This window comes from Geotrypetes seraphini, chromosome 5, assembly GCF_902459505.1.
Source record: "Geotrypetes seraphini chromosome 5, aGeoSer1.1, whole genome shotgun sequence".
Classification (NCBI taxonomy): domain Eukaryota; kingdom Metazoa; phylum Chordata; class Amphibia; order Gymnophiona; family Dermophiidae; genus Geotrypetes; species Geotrypetes seraphini.
This window is the reverse complement of record NC_047088.1, coordinates 92,161,372-92,178,475: the sequence shown is the minus strand read 5'-3', so window position 1 is coordinate 92,178,475 and position 17,104 is coordinate 92,161,372. Positions and strand designations below refer to the sequence as shown.

The 17,104-nt window shown below is 44.9% G+C and overlaps 1 protein-coding gene across 1 annotated transcript in view; it reads left to right on the top strand.

The window, feature by feature from the left end:
• TUFM (Tu translation elongation factor, mitochondrial) overlaps positions 1–17,104 on the top strand; it is a 161,359-nt gene that overhangs the window by 88,790 nt on the left and 55,465 nt on the right. Inside the window, exon 8 of the mRNA XM_033945392.1 lies at positions 7,236–7,340. Coding sequence (XP_033801283.1) covers positions 7,236–7,340 — 105 coding nt within the window. The remainder of the gene's footprint in view (positions 1–7,235; positions 7,341–17,104) is intronic.

The window sequence follows — 17,104 nt, the reverse complement described above, 5'->3', positions numbered from 1 at the left end:
CCTAATAGACTGTATATTTAAATAAGCACTCTTTAAGCTAGAAAACTCAATTCCATGGGGAGTTAAAAGCTCAATAGATTGTAGAAATTTATGTCTTAGTATAGGTTTTCTGGGATTGTGACAAGGTATAATCAAAACTGGTATTTGCCATGGTCCAGACTCATTATAATTATATAAACATCTGGGAGCTCTAAAAAGAGCCCCATATTTTGCGAATCGATTCCAAGAAAAATGGACTGGAATAAAGTCAGCATTAATTATTGCACTAGCCCAACTATTAAACCAAAATAAATATCAAATCCATAAAAGATTTGCAGGTTTAGCCATTTTCCACCAAATAAATCACACAGGCCACTTGCTTTCTATATACAACATAAGTCGGATCTAAACTATCTGTATTTGAAAAGTGTACGAGTCTCATCTTTTTGTCACTTCATCTAGTCGCTTTGCAAAGGCGCGAGCTAAGGCGCACGTGCCTTTGATGTGTGCCTTCAGCACACCAAATGGCTGCACGCCATTGGCGCAGTTGAATTTAAAGCCCAGCTGCCGAAAGATTATCTGTTGATGACAGCGGTCAGCTGGTTTAGGCAGGCAGGCTCACTCCCTTACCCGTAACTGGAATAAGGTTCTGAACAGAGCCGTTGTAGCTGAACCCAGCAAGCATAAGAAATGCTCCTGCGGCAATGTTGAAAAGTCTAAAGTCCTCCACTCAATGGTAGGCATTTCTTTGTTGGTACGGGACTGCCTGCGGGGATAGGCTTGGCGGTAGCTACTGGCGTCAGTTTCCCAGATCAGAGATGAGGCTTGGTCCTCAGAGAAGAAGTGTTCCTGTGGCTTAGGCCTCAGACGAGGAGCGTTCCTGGGGCTTAGGCCTCAGACGAGGAGCGTTCCTGGGGCTTAGGCCTCAGACGAGGAGCGTTCCTCTGGCTTAGGCCTCAGACGAGGAGCGTTCCTGGGGCTTAGGCCTCAGACGAGGAGCGTTCCTGGGGCTTAGGCCTCAGACGAGGAGCGTTCCTGGGGCTTTGGCCTAGGCTTCGGAGGAGAAAAGTTCCTGTGGGCTCGGGCCTCAGTGGAGAGTGCTTTCCTGTGGCTCGGGCCTCCGTGGAGAGTGCTTTCCTGTGGCTCGGGCCTCGGATATTTTCCTGTGGTTCAGGCCTCAGTTGTGAGTTCATTCCTGCCACTCCTTCTTGGATTCCTTCATGTGGAGGAGTGGACGGGAGGTTGGTTCAACTACCTCAGTTTCTGAGGTTGTCCCTGTATCTCCTTGGGATTCGGGGGGAAGACCTTTGTCTCCTCCTGGCATTCTTCCTGACTTTGGTCAGCAGTTTGCCTCCTGTGGGAGCCCCGTGGACATTGTTCTTGGGAAGGCTTCAGTTAGATGGGGAGGCTTCAATTGGATGGGGAGTCTTCACTTGTCGCGCTTCTGGCTTGCTGCCCTAATACCTTGCGGGGGTAAGTAGGGCTGGTCTGTGGTGATGCACATGGGTTTGGCTGTCAGCTAAAGGCCATTACCAGACACAATGGTTTCATTCCACAGGGGCATTGTGGTCACGGTAGGAGGCTGCCTTGCCCTCATATGTTCTGTTGAGGGGCACGGGAGCAGTGCTGTCTGCAGCATGGTGCTCTCCGGCGTTGATTGCTCCTGCTCACATGAACTATGGGGGTTAGCTTCTGAATGAGCGTGGGATACATACTCTGGAGTTTCATATTTCCTTGGTCATGTGCTGCAGGGCAGGATTGAGGGAACATGGAATTGCACGTTCCCTGGGTTATTTCCCTCCCTATGTTTGGATTGCTTTAGAACTGTATATACTTGAATATAAACCTGGATTTTTGGGCCAAAAAATTGGCCCAAAATTGGGGGTCCCGGCTTATATTTGGGTTAATGCCCCTCCCAGAATTTTTTTTTTCCAGGCTGCCGCCGCAGCTAGGCTCTGCCCCACCTCCCTCCCTGCCCTAGCCTCATAGGTACCTCATCTTGGCGATCTGTGTGGAGGTGCAGTGGGCAGGAGCAAACTTTCCAAGATCCTGCCCTGCTGCTAACCGGCTGCCGCGAGTTCCTTCTGCCGCTGAGTGACATAAGCAGGAGCGCGATTTTGCGCTGCTGCTTGGTACTGAGAGGCATCCTTACTGGCTACACGAATTCTCGTGAGGATTCACGGGAGGCAGTAAGGATGCCTCTCAGTACTGAGCAGCAGCGCCAAATTGCGCTCCTGCTCATGTTGCTCACTGGCCGAAGAAACTCCGGCATGGGGGCGACCTGCGTGAAAGTTTAGTGCACTAGCGTGAAAGTTTTGGCGCACTTTCACTGTGTGGAAGTGTGGCACACTAGCCATCAGGAGGATTCTTCTTCTCTCTCGGTCCTTTGGGTGCAGAAGGGCCTTGCAGTGACTTCCCTACAGATTTAGATTGTAGTTCTGTCCTGCCTGCGCCCTATTGCCTTCAGAGGATCTTTGGCGGTTCTTCCAGATGTGGTCCATTTTCTATGGAATGCGGTTGGTCTGAGGCCTCCTTTGTGCCTCCCTTGTCTGATATGGAATCTGAATCCGGTCTCCGCTCCCTGGCTCGCCTGCCTTATGAGTGGTTTGATCAATTTATTAGTTACTCTAAAATAAACCCCCCTTTTTTTCTTATGAGCCTCTGGAGCAGACATCCATGATGGATCTTTGTCTGTCATGTCAGCTTGGACAGTTTTGGAGCTTCAAGCTCTTGTCAGGATCCTTCTTGCGTATTGTGGATATTGAGGTGCGCTTGCGTACGGTTCCTTCCTTGCTCTGAAAGTGGTTTCTGTATTCCATGTGAATCGGGCAGTTCGCCTTCTGGCGTTTGTTCCTTCTGTCACAGGGCAGGCTATGTCTCCTTATAGCACTGTTTTTGTAGTTCTAGTTCTAATGTTTCATAACCTGTTTTATAGTTTTCTTTGTTGTTGTTTTGCATATGTTAATATGAGCAGAATTGATTTGTTTGGTGGGGAGTTCCCTATCTCCCCTGTTTATTTTTTTTCTGTAGATGTTCCTGGCTGCTTGAAGACTGACTGGAATCTAAAACGCGTGCTCCAGGATATGCTAGCAGATGGAGGAGTTATGGCTTCAATCATCTTAAGCTTTCTACAGTGGCTGACGGCTGGACATGCATAAAACCCACTGGTCCCAGAATAAAGCGTGGATTTATAACAGTGTCCCGCAAACTTTCTCGAGCTGCAGCACACTAAAGGTAGTGACCGCAGCTCAAGACACCCGGAAGTGCACGGGCATCCTTATGATGTCACGTGCATGCATGATGTCATCATGTCGATGTCCGCGCATGCGCATAGGCCCTTCAGACAGGAACCGAGATGCTAGTCGGGGGTGCCAGCAGGGAACATAGCTGGAGAGAAGGAGAGGTGCTGGTGCCAGCTGATTGCCTACGTCCTGTAGGCAGTCAGCTGGTGCTGGTGCTGGTGCCTCTCCTCCTCCCCAGTGTGCCACAGCACACCTGAAATCTCAGGAGGCACATTAGTGTGCCATGGCACACAGTTTGTGATACACTGATTTACAAGAAAGAAGATTAGCAGAGGTAAGAACCTAATCTTTCATTAGTTATTACTCATTTTATATTTTTTCTGCAGTTGGACTACTATAACTCACTATATAGAACTAAATTGCAAGGAAGACTCCAACTTTTGTAAAATAACTCCTGCCAGGTTAATACCGTATTTCCCTAAAAATAAGATCTATCTCGAAAATAAGCCCTAACATAACTTTTAAAGATGCTCTTAATATAAGCCCTACCCCCAAAATAAGCCCTAGTTAAGATCGACCCCCGAAGCCCCCAACTCCATCCCCGACACTAGTGCTTCCCGATTCACCCAAAAAATCAGACTTGTCAATTCAGCGACTCCTTCCCCCCCTATCCCGGAGAGACCTGACATACTCCGCTCTGAGGCCTCCAAAAACAGCAGTGGTGGCAGCGCTCTGAAGGGGCTGCTTTGCGGCCTTCCCTGCTGGGGCCTTCCCTCTGCAGCTTCACTGATGCTGTCATCAATGATGCAGCAGAGGGAAAGCCACAGTGGGTAAGACCGTGAAGCAGCCTGTTCAGAGCGCTGCCGCGGGCTTCTGTTTTTGGAGGCCTCAGAGCGGAGATATGTCAATCTCATGGTGAGAGGGTCAGTGGGGTTCTGCTGCACAGGGGGATGGAAGGGAGGGAAAGATGCTGCACATGGGAGGGGGGAGAAAGGAAAGAGGAAGAATTGGGGTGGAGGAGAGATGATTGTTGTACATGAAAAAAAATAAGGCACTAATGTGTCATATGGATGCAGAATTAATATAAGACACTGGGAAACACATTGGGTAAGTTTGAACAGGCCTCTCCACTGTTGGCCATATTGCATTGGCTTCCAGTTAACAAGAAAGTTGAATTTAAAATTGCTTGCTTGATTGATATATAATTTATTAGTTTGAATTCTGAAGTCTAACCAAAATTCTGTCTTTACCTAGTAATTGGCTTACATCAAGGAATACTCAGAAATTAAAGCTAAAGTATCCTGCAGTGAAAAAATGTTCATTATAAAAAGAATCGTGTCCAGAATTTAGAACAATCTTCCATTACAGATTAGAATGTTGCCCTCTTATCTTTTTCATAAGGCTTTAAAAACATATTTTCAGACATGATTGTAGTGTTACATACCGTGTTTCCCAAAAAATAAGCCCTAGCATGATTTTCGGGTGGGATAGAAGCTGCAAGGGATGGGAGGGAGGGATAGAAGCTGCAAGGGTTCCGCTGCACAAGGGGTGGGAGAGAGGGATAGAAAGATACTGCACAAGGAGGTAGGTGAGAGGGGAGGAAAGATGCTGCACATGTGGGGGAGAGAAAGGAAATAGGAAGAATTGGGGTAGAGGAGAGGAAGGGAGATGATCATTGTATATGAAAAAAATAAGACCGCCTTAAAAATAAGACTTAGTGCCTTTTTTGGGCCCAAAATTAATATAAGACAGTGTCTTATTTTCAGGGAAACACGGTAGTTTTTATTTGTTGAATTTTGGAATATGGTATTTTCTCCCGATTGCTAGATCTCTGTTATCCTCTTAGAATTTTATTTTAAATAAGTAGAATATAAACTTGTATGTGGTAGTAATAGGATACCTCATAATATCTCTGCTGACTGGGACTCTGGGTAGTAGTATTGCAGGATGTATGACAGGGAGCAAGGAAGGATTAAAGCACAAACAAACTAGGCATTTGCCAAGAGCCTAGATGTTTAGTTGGGGCCCTCTCTGATGTACTGTTTCAATGTCTTGTGGTACATTTTTGCCCTGATAAATCATCTACTGGTAGAAAGAAGAATGTTAGAGGAAAGAAACTAGCCATGACTTTCTGCAGGTCTATTCCAGAGTTTCTCAACATGCGGCACGGTACGCAAGCCACTTGTTAGGGGTATACGGCATTAAGTAGGTCTCTTGCTGCCCTCCTTCCTGCATTCCCCAGTCTGCCGAAGCTGACCCGAAAAAGCTTTCATCCGATGTCGTAGCTGATGTCAGAGGGAAGCCTTCAGGGTCAGCAGAAGATCCCAGTTAGCTCCTTCAGGGCTGCTCCTTCCAGCCTTCAGCCACACAGGGACACATCGTGGGCAGCTGCTTTTGCACGCTAAACGTGGCTGACCCAGAAACCTTCTCTCCGACATCAGAGTTGATGTCAAAGGGAAAGCTTGTGGGTCAGCCATGTGCAGCATGCAAAAGCAGCTGCCCACGATGTGTCCCTGTGTGGCTGAAGGCAGGAAGGAGTAGCTGAGCTGGATGGTCCTAAAGGGAGCGAGCACGTTGTAGCAAGTAAGGGGGAGAGGGGGCATGATTGTGGGACAAAGGGAGAAAGTAGGGGAGGGAATTTGGGACAAAGGTTGGAATGCAGGGAGGGGGGCACGAACTTGGGACACAGAAGGAAGGGAGAGGATATGAACATGGGACACAGAAGGGAGGGAGAAAGGAAACACTAACTTGGGAGAATTGTTAGGCATGAATATGTGAGTGAGAGGGAAAGAGATGGTGCACATGGGGAAATGAAGGAAGAGGAAAATTGTTAGGCATAGAAAGAGAGGATTGAGGTAGAGATGCATGGGGAAGAGAAGGATGAGAGGGAGAAATGTTGGATATGGTGGTGGTGAGGGAACAGAGGGACAGATTGAAGGGGATGTAGGGGGAGGAACATTGGTCTTAGTGATGGAGGGAGAGATGTGGCATGTTGCTGGAGAGGGGTGATAGGAGAAATGGGCATGGAGCTGGTGATCAGTGGTGAAAAATGCTGCTGGGGGATATGATGGGGAGAAATGTTGGCTGTGGCAGTAAAGGGGGTGGGAAAGAGTCTCTCTCTTTCACTTTCTTTCTCTCTCTCTCTCTTTCTTTCTTTCTCTTTCCCCACTTCGGGTGAAGGAGTGAGGAAGAAAAGTTGGACTTATGGAGGGACAGAGAGAGATGTTGGTTGGAGAAGGGAATAAGGTCCAGAGGAGAGGAAGCGTGCAGGAGTCAGAAAGAAAGAAATATTGGATGCACAGTCAAAAGGAAGTGCAACCAGAGACTCATGAAATCACCAGACAACAAACGTAGGAAAAATGATTTTATTTTCAATTTAGTGATTGAAATGTCACTTTTCAGAATTTATATCTGCTATTTTGCACTGTATTTGTCTTTTGCACTATATTTGCTTTTGTTTTTACAGTTATGTATTAATAAGGTTCTATTGTGTGTATAAGAAAAATGAATGGAAGAAATTGTATTATAACTAGTACTATTATAGGGGTGGGGTCTGGAGCGGGGCATGGGTACTCGGTTGATATTTATTAGACTTAGGGGGTGCTTGGCTTGAAGAAGCTGAGAAACTCTGGTCTATTCTCTGCATTCCTTGTGTTTTATCCTCCACTTGGCAGAAGTGGGTGACTGCATTTCATATCTGCTGCTTCCTTCTCTTCAGTTTGAACCATGTGGAACCCCTTTTATGGAAGGCTTAAAATGTATTTATATTATGATGGAGGGGAGGGGTCCAATGTGCTTGTTTGTCTTTGGCCTATCAAAGGGTTAATCCTGTCCTGGAGAGGGCCATATCATGGTCACAGTGCAAGGCATACAGCAGTGACCAGGGTCCCTGGTGATAGAATTATGTAGTAATGATTGGGACTGCATGGTGGCCCCCTGGCGGTACTATTACAGGATACAGTTAGGAAGTGAGGATATCTCTTGTTGATCTTTGTGATGTGTTTCATCTTGCAGGTCGGGGAACTGTAGTCACTGGAATACTAGAGAGAGGCATCATCAAGAAAGGTGATGACTGTGAATTTATTGGACACAATAAATACATTAAATCTACTGTAACAGGTGAGATCCTTTTAATAAAGTTCAGGCATATTTTAGCGTATTCAGGATATCTCAGCATGTATGGGACTGTAGTATATCTTGGAGAAGTACTGAAGTGTCTTGTCTTATCCGTGTTAGACCAGTCCAGATGAGTGGGCTGTGGCCCCCTGCTTCAGATAGAGCCAGAAAAAAAAACAGTTCAGGGCTGATTTCACTTCAGCTCCCTAGTATTTCCCATATGGAGCAGACATGTAGGTTTGTGCAGCAGCTATGAGTAAACTGTGGGCCTAGATTCCTGGTGGAGCACAGACCAAATCTGAGGAATTCTGTGTTTTGGGACTTATTTTTCTTCACCCTTGGAACAAACTAGAGAGCTAGGATTGGCAGATACTGGCATACCAGACACAGGAGTGCTAAGCCTGGTGGTGCTGGGTCCCTCCCCTTGCCTCTCTTCCTCCCTGACCCTTGTGGGGTTGTGGTTGCAGTGCTTATTGTCCTCTTCCCCTAATCTTGGGAGGGGACCAGCGGTATGTTCCTTAAATGCTGGCCAATTAGTTTTTGGAAGAGAGTGGAACTCTCCCCAAAAAGCCTTCAGTACAGTTTTTTCCCAGCCTGCCTCCTGGTATTCTGTAGTGCTGTGTCTTATTTGGTACTTGATCAGGGGGTCTGAAGTAGAGAATGACACAGTGGCTGTTACCTGCTAAAACGGTGACCAAAAAAAAAGGTCACCGCGAGATCGGGGATAAGGCCATTCACCGCCCTGTGAAGCAGTGAATGGTTAGCACGGGGCATTGAACGAGCGTGAATGCGCGGTGAAGAGCGTTTGATCCAGCAGCCCCCTCTCTCCTGCCGGCCGGCCGGCCATGCATCTCCCTCCCTCCTTTTTCCCTTACCTTCTCTTGTTGTTGATACTGGCGATTTCTATAAGGCTATGTGCTGTATTACAGCCAGAGCCTTGAAGTTGCGTCGCGTTGCCTGCTGGGAAAGTCTCCTCCAATGCAACTTCCTGTTTGTGGTTGCATAGGAGGAGACTTTTCTAGCAGGCAACCCGATGCGACTTCAAGGCTCTGGCTGTAATACAGCGCATAGCCTTATAGAAATCGCCAGTTTCAACAACAGAAGAGAAGGTAAGGGAAAGGGAGGATTGCAACTAGCTTTATGAAAAAGATCTATTTTTTCCCCCATTTTGACAACTATTCTTTGTCAGTTATTGCTATGCATCAATTCTAGCCAGATTCCTCAAAATATTAACATTTCTGTCCCATTACTTTGTGTTTTCTGTCGGAGTCTTAACTGCTTTGCTTTTCCTTTTTGCCATGGCAAATTTGGGCTGTGTTTTTTGTCATGGCAGATCTGTGCCTTGTTAAAGCCATATGCTATTTTAAAATCTTGAGGCTGTGTTCCAGTTCTGTGCATTAGTTGTATCTTGCCTGTGGATGATCTGTAGTACAGAAAAATCAAAACCTCCTCAGAATTGTGGTATGGGAGGAATTGTTGCATCCTTCCCTGCTCTCTGGAAACTCGGGCAAGGTGGGCCGCATCCCCACGCTTTCTGCTTGCCTGCCCAGGGTTCCCGGGAGGGGGGGGTTATTTCTTTGCTCCAGTGTCCGGTTGAGCTAATCGCAAGGAAATCCAAGATCAGCTATCATAAGTGGACTAAGTAGTGATTCTTGTGTGTATTTGATCTATGCTGGTATTTGTTCTCTCTATCATAAGTGGACTAACCCCTTCTTCTATTAAACTTCACTAGCAGTTTCAACTTTCTAGCGCAGAGAGCCGCACTGAATGGCCCGCACTGCTCCCAACGCTCATAGGAACTCTGTGAGTGTCAGGAGCAGCGTGGGCCATTCAGCAAGGCTCCGCACGCTAGAAACTGCTAGTGAAGTTTAATAGAAGAGGCTCTAATTGATTCTTGTGTAAATGTGTATTTCCTGTGCTGGTATCTTTTTTGTCTTGCTGAATTGAATCATTCAAAAAAATAAAAAATCAGACTCCAATTCAGGCTTGCTCTTGGTCTTTTCCTCTGTCTCAGATGGGGAGACCGGGGAGAATGGCAGGAAGAGAATAAAGATGCATTGCCAGGCCCTGGGGTGGGGGAAGACATAGTGACAGACAGACCCCTGGAACAAAGAGGAGACAGAAGAGTGGGTGGCAAATGTTAAACTTGGGGGCGTCTACTGTCTAGAGAGAGAGAATGCAGAGGGGTGGAAAGATTCTGGACCAAGGAGGGATGAAGGAAGGAGAGAGAGGCAGTAAAAGACCTGGAAGAAAGGAAAACAAATGCTGGATATAATTGGGGGGGAGGGTTTCAGGACTTATGGGAGGAGCAGACAGAGGGGGAGAGACCCTGCCAAAGATGATAATAGAGCAGGGAGACCAGGAAGGATCCCTGGAACAAAGGTGGTGATAGTTGGTTACAGTAGTGGCTGTGGTACCACTACCTACAAGGTACAAAGGGGAAAAGGGAAATGACACTGGATCTTGGGAAAAATTGTATGAAAAATGACTTTATTTTCAATTTAGTGATCAAAATGTGTCAGTTTTGAGAATTTATATCAGTTGTCTATATTTTGCACTATATTTGTCTATTTTTCTGTAGTTGTTTCTGAGGTGACATTGCATATTTTGACCTCTTTGAAAAATAAAACAAATATTAATGATTAATATTTTCTCTGCATACAGTGTGCTTTGTGTTTCTTTTAATTTTGTGGTTACCATAATGAATTAATATTATATTGTGTATAGTGTACATGAAAAATGAATGGAAGAAATTGCATTACAATTAGTACTATTATGATGGGGATGGGGGTCAGAGGTGGAGATTGGCCTGGGATACTCGGTTGAGAAACACTGGTCTATGGATGCTGCCGGGACGGTGACTGGGCAGTGAAGGGAACGGCGGTGACGGGGCGGTGAAGAGGACAGATTTTTTTTTCCCGTGTCATTCTCTAGTCTAAAGCAAACATACTCTCTCTTTTTCCCTCCAGTTGCTTCCAGTATGTATGGAAATAAAGGGAAGTGACATGTCTGAGTTATAAATCACCAAAACACAAAAATTCCCAGTGAAGTGAATATGCGATCATATATTCATACTGATTACAGGGGTATCAGAGAGACCATGTGAGGTGAAAACACCACAAAGGCCTTATCTATCTTCATTTATCCCCTATAGCGTAATCATGATTTAATTTGTTGTTATATAAATGAATATTGACTTAGCTTTTTATCAGCATTTTTTTCTTTTTTTCTTGTTATTTCATAATTTTTCAAGTAATTGCTTCTGCTTTCTCCAGCGTTCTGAGTAGATCGTTCCCCTGCCAACGCGTTTCGCCTATCTTTGAAATAACAAGAAAAAAAGAATAAAATGCTGATAAAAAGCTAAGTCAATATTCATTTATATAACAACAAATTAAATCATGATTACGCTATAGGGGATAAATGAAGATAGATAAGGCCTTTGTGGTGTTTTCACCTCACATGGTCTCTCTGATACCCCTGTAATCAGTATGAATATATGATCGCATATTCACTTCACTGGGAATTTTTGTGTTTTGGTGATTTTTAATTCTTTTGTTTCACATTTTCAATCTGTAAGAATGTCTGAGTTATGGCATTTGTATGTCTGCTGGTGCATTCAGATTGGGCTGGAAACAGGCAGGCACCAGCTAGGTGATTTGCAATCCATTTTCCTTACACTTGGTTCCATTATGTCTGTACATAAAGGGAAAGTGACATGCACAGTGCAGGTAAATCATAACAGTTCTGCATGTCAGTTGGTGTGTTTGACCTGGCTTGGGAGCAGACAGAAAAGCAGGCACCAAGTGTGAGGGTTGAATTTGTGAATGTTTGGCAAATAAAAGCAAAGCGAGAGGGTTTCCTAGATTGAGCTATGAACTGGGTGGTGTGTGTATATGTACAAGTAGAGTATGATCTGAGCAGTGCTACTGTTTTGTTTAATGGGATCACCAGCCTTTGTATTGCTGCTTTGTGCCAAAAATACATAAGTAAGGCATACATCTGAGTCCTTTATCTCCCTCTCTTCCTCTGATAGAGAAATGGTGAAGTTCACGAAAGCTACATATCTATCTTTATGCAAGGCCGAACTTTGCAGCTCTAAATATCTATTTTAACAGGTGGTGTCGCATGTATTTATTTATTTATATATAGTCATGTGAGAAAATTAGGACACACTGGGTAATACACCCCACTTCTCAGGGTTCAATAAAAGGATGGCTAAAGGGCCTTCACAACCATTTAAATCTACACTAAATATGTGTTTCCAAATTATATTGGATAAAAATATCCAACTTAGGTCCTTATGTTTGCCTCCTGTTTGATGTAGCTTATTTAATTGTTGTTTTCTAATTTGATACTCTTCAAAATGAAATCAAAAACAACAAAGTCTTTTCTTTTACTTATCTTTAATATGCAGTATTTCTAGCATGCCCCGACGGGACCCGTTTCCCCACAAAGGCTTTTTCAAGGGTTCATAATGAGCACTGCATAATACAGAAAACATATTATTTAAACCACTTTATGCATACATTACAAACACCTTAGATCAGGGGTGTTAAACTCAATCACATAAGGGGCCAAAATCTAAAACATAGGCTAAGTTGCGGGCTGAATTTTTTCATTAAGATACTTAGGGGTCCTATTATTAAGGTACACTAACTGATTTAGCGTGTGCTAAATGCGCACCTTAATAAAAGGACCCCTTAGTAGAAGTATAGGGTCACAACCTCTCCAACCTCACGCCGGCTCTGTAATAAATAAATAAATAAAATAAATAAAAAAATACTTTTCCTCGCTCTTTTAGGGCCTAGTTCACACCTACTGTCTAACACCAGCTGTGGCAGGATACACATTTCAAATCTGACATATTGTAATCACAACACAGAAAATAAAATTATTTTTTCTATCTTTTGTTGTCTGGTCATTATTCAAATCATGTTGTGGTCCCAGGCTCTGATTGTCTTCTAATAACTCGCTTGCCAGGGTCTCCTTCTTTCTCCATGCTAACCATTCATCTTCCATCTCTGTGCTCCTCTTCTGTTTCCCCTCCCTCCCCCCAAGGTCTGGCATCTTTCCTTTTTCTCATCACCTCCCTCTTTCTTTCATGCTGTCTTCCTTTTGTTACACTTAGTGATGTCACATCCTGTTCGTGCTCGTGTTCCTGCTCCAGCTCACCATACCTAGACATAGTAACTGCAATAACTGTAAAGCTCTGTTAACTCATCTGTCCCCCCCTATTCCTGACTCTCTCCAACTCATCACTCTCCAAACTCTCTCAATCATTTGTCCTCTCCTTTCTTCTTCCCCCTTCCTCATTCAATTCTCCTCTATCCAGATCGCTCCCACTGTTTTCTCTACAGAGAAAACTTTCTCTTACCTCTACCTCCCCAGTCCCCCCAAATACTAGCATCCCCAATTCACCAACCTTGTAAGTCTCATCAGTAAAAAAGATCCTCTTGGTTTACTAACCTGTTCAGTTGCATCATTTCTACTATTCCACCTTAGACCTTAATACCCAATCTCCAGTCAGCTCTCTTCCTCATTGTTATCTCCACTTGCTTTATTTGTCCTAAGAATGCTTCTGTTCATCACCATTTTGATCACTACCATCTGTGTTTTAAACAAAATAAAGCAGCTTCCTCCCACAGTCATTTCTTCTAGTTGATGCAGTCCTTTTGGGGTGCTTGCCAGGGAGGTTCAGGTGGCAGTCTTGTTCGCCTTTAGAGGTCTTTTACGTGGTCAATGATTGTCGTCTCTTCCTAATGTGATCCGTTTCTTGAGGGCGGCGAAGTTGATTCAACCTCCGGTTCGCTCTTTGGTACCAGCTTGGGATCTCAATCTGGTGTTTTTTGTGTCGATTCAACCATCCTCTGTTCGAGCCCCTTGGCTCCTGCACTCTGAAGGACCTTACTTTGAAGATGGTTTTTCTTGTAGCCATTTCCTCAGTACGGCACCTGTCAGAGTTCAAACCTTTTTTTGTCATGCTCCCGATTATTATACATGTGCCTCTTCCAGGACTTCCTGTCCAATCTGCTTTTATGGGATATCCGCAATTAATAATAATAATAATAATTTAATTCTTATATACCGTCATACCGAAAAAGTTCTAGGCGGTTCACAACAAGGTGAGCTAATACATGGGATACAGATAAAATACAAATTAGAACAATGGACTTAAAAACAGATAAAGACAGAAAGCATTTACATTTTAATGCAGAAAATACGCTCGTCATCAGATGTTAGCACTCTTTTCTTGAGAAATTCTATATGACCTACCTTTTTGTTTGAAGTTTGGCAAAATCTATCTGAGTGGAAGCACATCCCATATATTATCATTGGTGGCTCTTAAGACTCCTGAAGCAGGCCTGTTGGCCGATACATGTGCATGTCGTCATTGAGTCGTACGTTGGATGTATCATTGGATGAATAAAGATTGGATGAATAAAGATTCTTATATTAGCAGATGAAGCGGAGGACACTTTCATTAGTGCAGAGTACAGAATTGGGGTTCAAGAAAGGATTAGATAATTTCCTGAAGGAAAAGGGGATAGAAGGGTATAGATAGAGGATTACTATACAGGTCCTGGACCTCATGGGCTGCCACGTAAGCGGACTGCTGGGAGTGATGGACCTCTGGTCTGACCCAGAAGAGGCACTGCTTATGTTCAATCCTGGCAGGCTGCAATCGGCCTCCGCAGCACATTTCCTCTGCTGCGGTCCCGCCCCTCCTGGGATGTACGGGAGACCACGGCAGAGGGAACATGCTGAGGAGGCTACGGCAACTTGCTTAGATCGCTACAGCTGACGGCAAGCCTCTGCAGGCTGCTTTAATGTCCAAAGCTCATCTTCCTCCTGACTTCCAAGATGCTCATGAAGAGCAGCGGTGATTACACCAGTGGCAGGCAGGGTGCAGTCAGGGATAGATCGGCGGGCAAATCTCGTTGACGGCAGGAATTTAATTGCACCGTGGGCCAGAGTTTGACATGTCTGCCTTAGACCAGTGGTCTCAAACCCGCGGCCCGGGGGCCACATGCGGCCCGCCAGATACTATTTTGCGGCCCGCGGTCTATACTAGTGCTGCCCGCTCTTTGCAGCGTCCTCCGGCTTCCCCCTGGCCTCCTGCTCTTACCTTCAGATAATTACCACAGCCTGCAGAGATGATTGCCGGTGCTGTAGCAATCCATTCAGGCTGCTGTTGTCCTCAGCAGTACGTTCCCTCTGCCGTGATCCTGCCCCTGACATCAGAAGAGGGGCGGGATTGCAGCAGAGGAAACATGCTGTGGAGGTCGATGGCAGCCTGCAAGGAATTCTGCAGCACCGACGATCCTCTCTGCAGGCTGCGGTAATTAGCTGAAACTAAGACCGGGAGGCTAGGGGGGAAGCTGGAGGACGCTGCAAAGAAGGGGGGAACATGCAGGCCTTCGGGGGGGGGGGAGGGAAGGCTTATAAACTATAAAGAGTTTTACCTCATGCAAAATTGTCATTTCTTTAATAAGACATTAACCTCCAAGTACCTACAAATCCAAAATGTCGCCCTGCAAAGGGTTTGAGTTTGAGACCACTGCCTTAGACTGTATGATGGCTTCCTACCAAAATTACAATATCATTTACGTTATCCTATACTTACATAAAAATAGTAAATACAGACCTATATTAAATAAATATAATTCATGGTCAACACTACTTACTAATTTGTAAAATACCTAAATTAAATAGCACCAGAACATGAAATGCTGAATTCATATTTGATTAATACAACATTATATTCCATGGTCAAAACCACTTATTAATTGATGTTTTAAATAACTTAAAGAACATGGAATTCAAATAATCCAATCATTCAATCAATCAGTTCAGCAATTTATCAATTACTTCTAAAAATCTACTTATTAGCTTTTTACATTTCTAACAACTATTTCTAAATTAATGATTTTTATATATTACTCAATCTACTAAACCTAATTAAAATTCATTAATAAATGTTCATAAGCATATCCAAATACAGATAAATTCATCAACTGAACTAAAAAACTACTTAAGGTTAATTTTAAAAAAAAACCCCAAAGCTCATCAATTTATTAAATCTGGGGAAAAATTTCATTTATGTGCTTCTCAACATGTTTCAAGTAATGACCAGTGTTTTTTCACTCTGTATTTTTTTTTAATTTAAAAGGCAAAACTTTTTAAGATCAATGAATAAGTGAATTAATTTTTCTTATAATTACATTACATTACATCAGAGATTTCTGTTCCGCCATTGCCTTGCAGTTCAAGGCGTTTTACAAAAGAATTACAAGAAAAAGATAGCTGGTAATATCTAGAGGAGATAAAGAGTGGATGAGGTTGCTTTGGGGAATTGGGAAGGTATTAGGAAGTGGTATTGGGGAGTGGGAAGGAGCTAGCGATATTAAGTCGTTTGCAGGAATTTCTTGAAAAGTAGGGTCTTTATTTCTTTTCTGAATGTTTTGTAGTCTGGGGTCATAATCAGTAGATTGGAGATTTGGTTGTCGAGTTTTGCTGCTTGTGTGCTAGGAGGCCATCATATAGGTTTAATTAATCAAAGTTACTGGTTTATCTTATAATCCCTTATACACTTCTAAATAACTGAATTACCTGAACTCGGCAGTTTGGGCTCTTTGCCGGCGCCCCTTTGGTGCCCGGCTGCGCAACTTATTTCCCAACTGGGCCGAGATCATGTCTGATCAGTGGGTCCTGGAGGTGGGGCGGGATGGTTATGCTCTGGAGTTTTCCCGCTCTTTGCCAGATCATATCTAGCCTCTCTGTGTCATATCTAGCCTCTCTGTGTCAGGCGGCATGGGAGACGCTAACCTTTTGCCAGACCTTTCAGTGCTTGCTAGATCTCAAAGCGGTTGTTCCAGTGTCCCCTCAGGAGTACGGCACCGGTTAGTATGCCATTTCTTTTGTGGTGCCCAAGAAGGAGGGGACCTTTCGGCCCATCCTCAATTTAAACAGGGGTCAACAGGGCTCTCAGAATTCCCTCTTTTCGCATGGACACACTGCAGTCTGTCCTTCTGGCGGTTCAGCCGGGGGAGTTCCTGACTTCTCTCGCTCTGATGGAGGCCTCTCATCAGCGCTTCCTTCGCTTTGCAATCTTGGGTCAGCACTATCAGTTCTGTGCGCTTCCCTTTAGCCTAGGCACGACTCTGCAGATGTTCACCAAGATGATGGTGGTCGTCGCAGCGGCCTTGCGGTCTGAGAGCATTCTTGTGCATCCCTACCTGGATGACTGGTTGATTCGGGTGAAGTCGTTGCAGGAGAGCACCCGGGTTATGGTTCAGGTGGTAGAGTTTCTCCAGTTACTGGGCTGGGTGGTCAACCTTTCCAAGAGTCGGTTGGTCCCAGCTCAGTGTCTGGAGTACCTTGGGGTTCTGTTCGACACCTCCTTGGGAAAGGTCTTTCTTCCAGAGGCCTGGGTAAGCAAATTGCAATCTCAGATTCACCTCCTTATGGCGTCTCGGTGTCCTTGGGCGCAGGATTTCCTCCAAGTCTTGGGGTCGATGGCGGCGTCCCTGGTCGTGGTGAGGTGGGTGCGGGCCCACATGCGTCCTCTTCAGTATGCTCTGCTACTGAGGTGGTCGCCCCAGAGGCACAGTTTGGATGTTCCTGTCCCTCTGCGAGGCTTGGCGCGCTGCAGTCTTCGTTGGTGGCTCCAGATCTCTCATCTGGTTCAGGGGGTGAGTTTGGATCTACCGCAGTGGACGGTGCTTCTCACGGATACCATCTCCTCGGTTGGGGGGACTCAGTGTCTA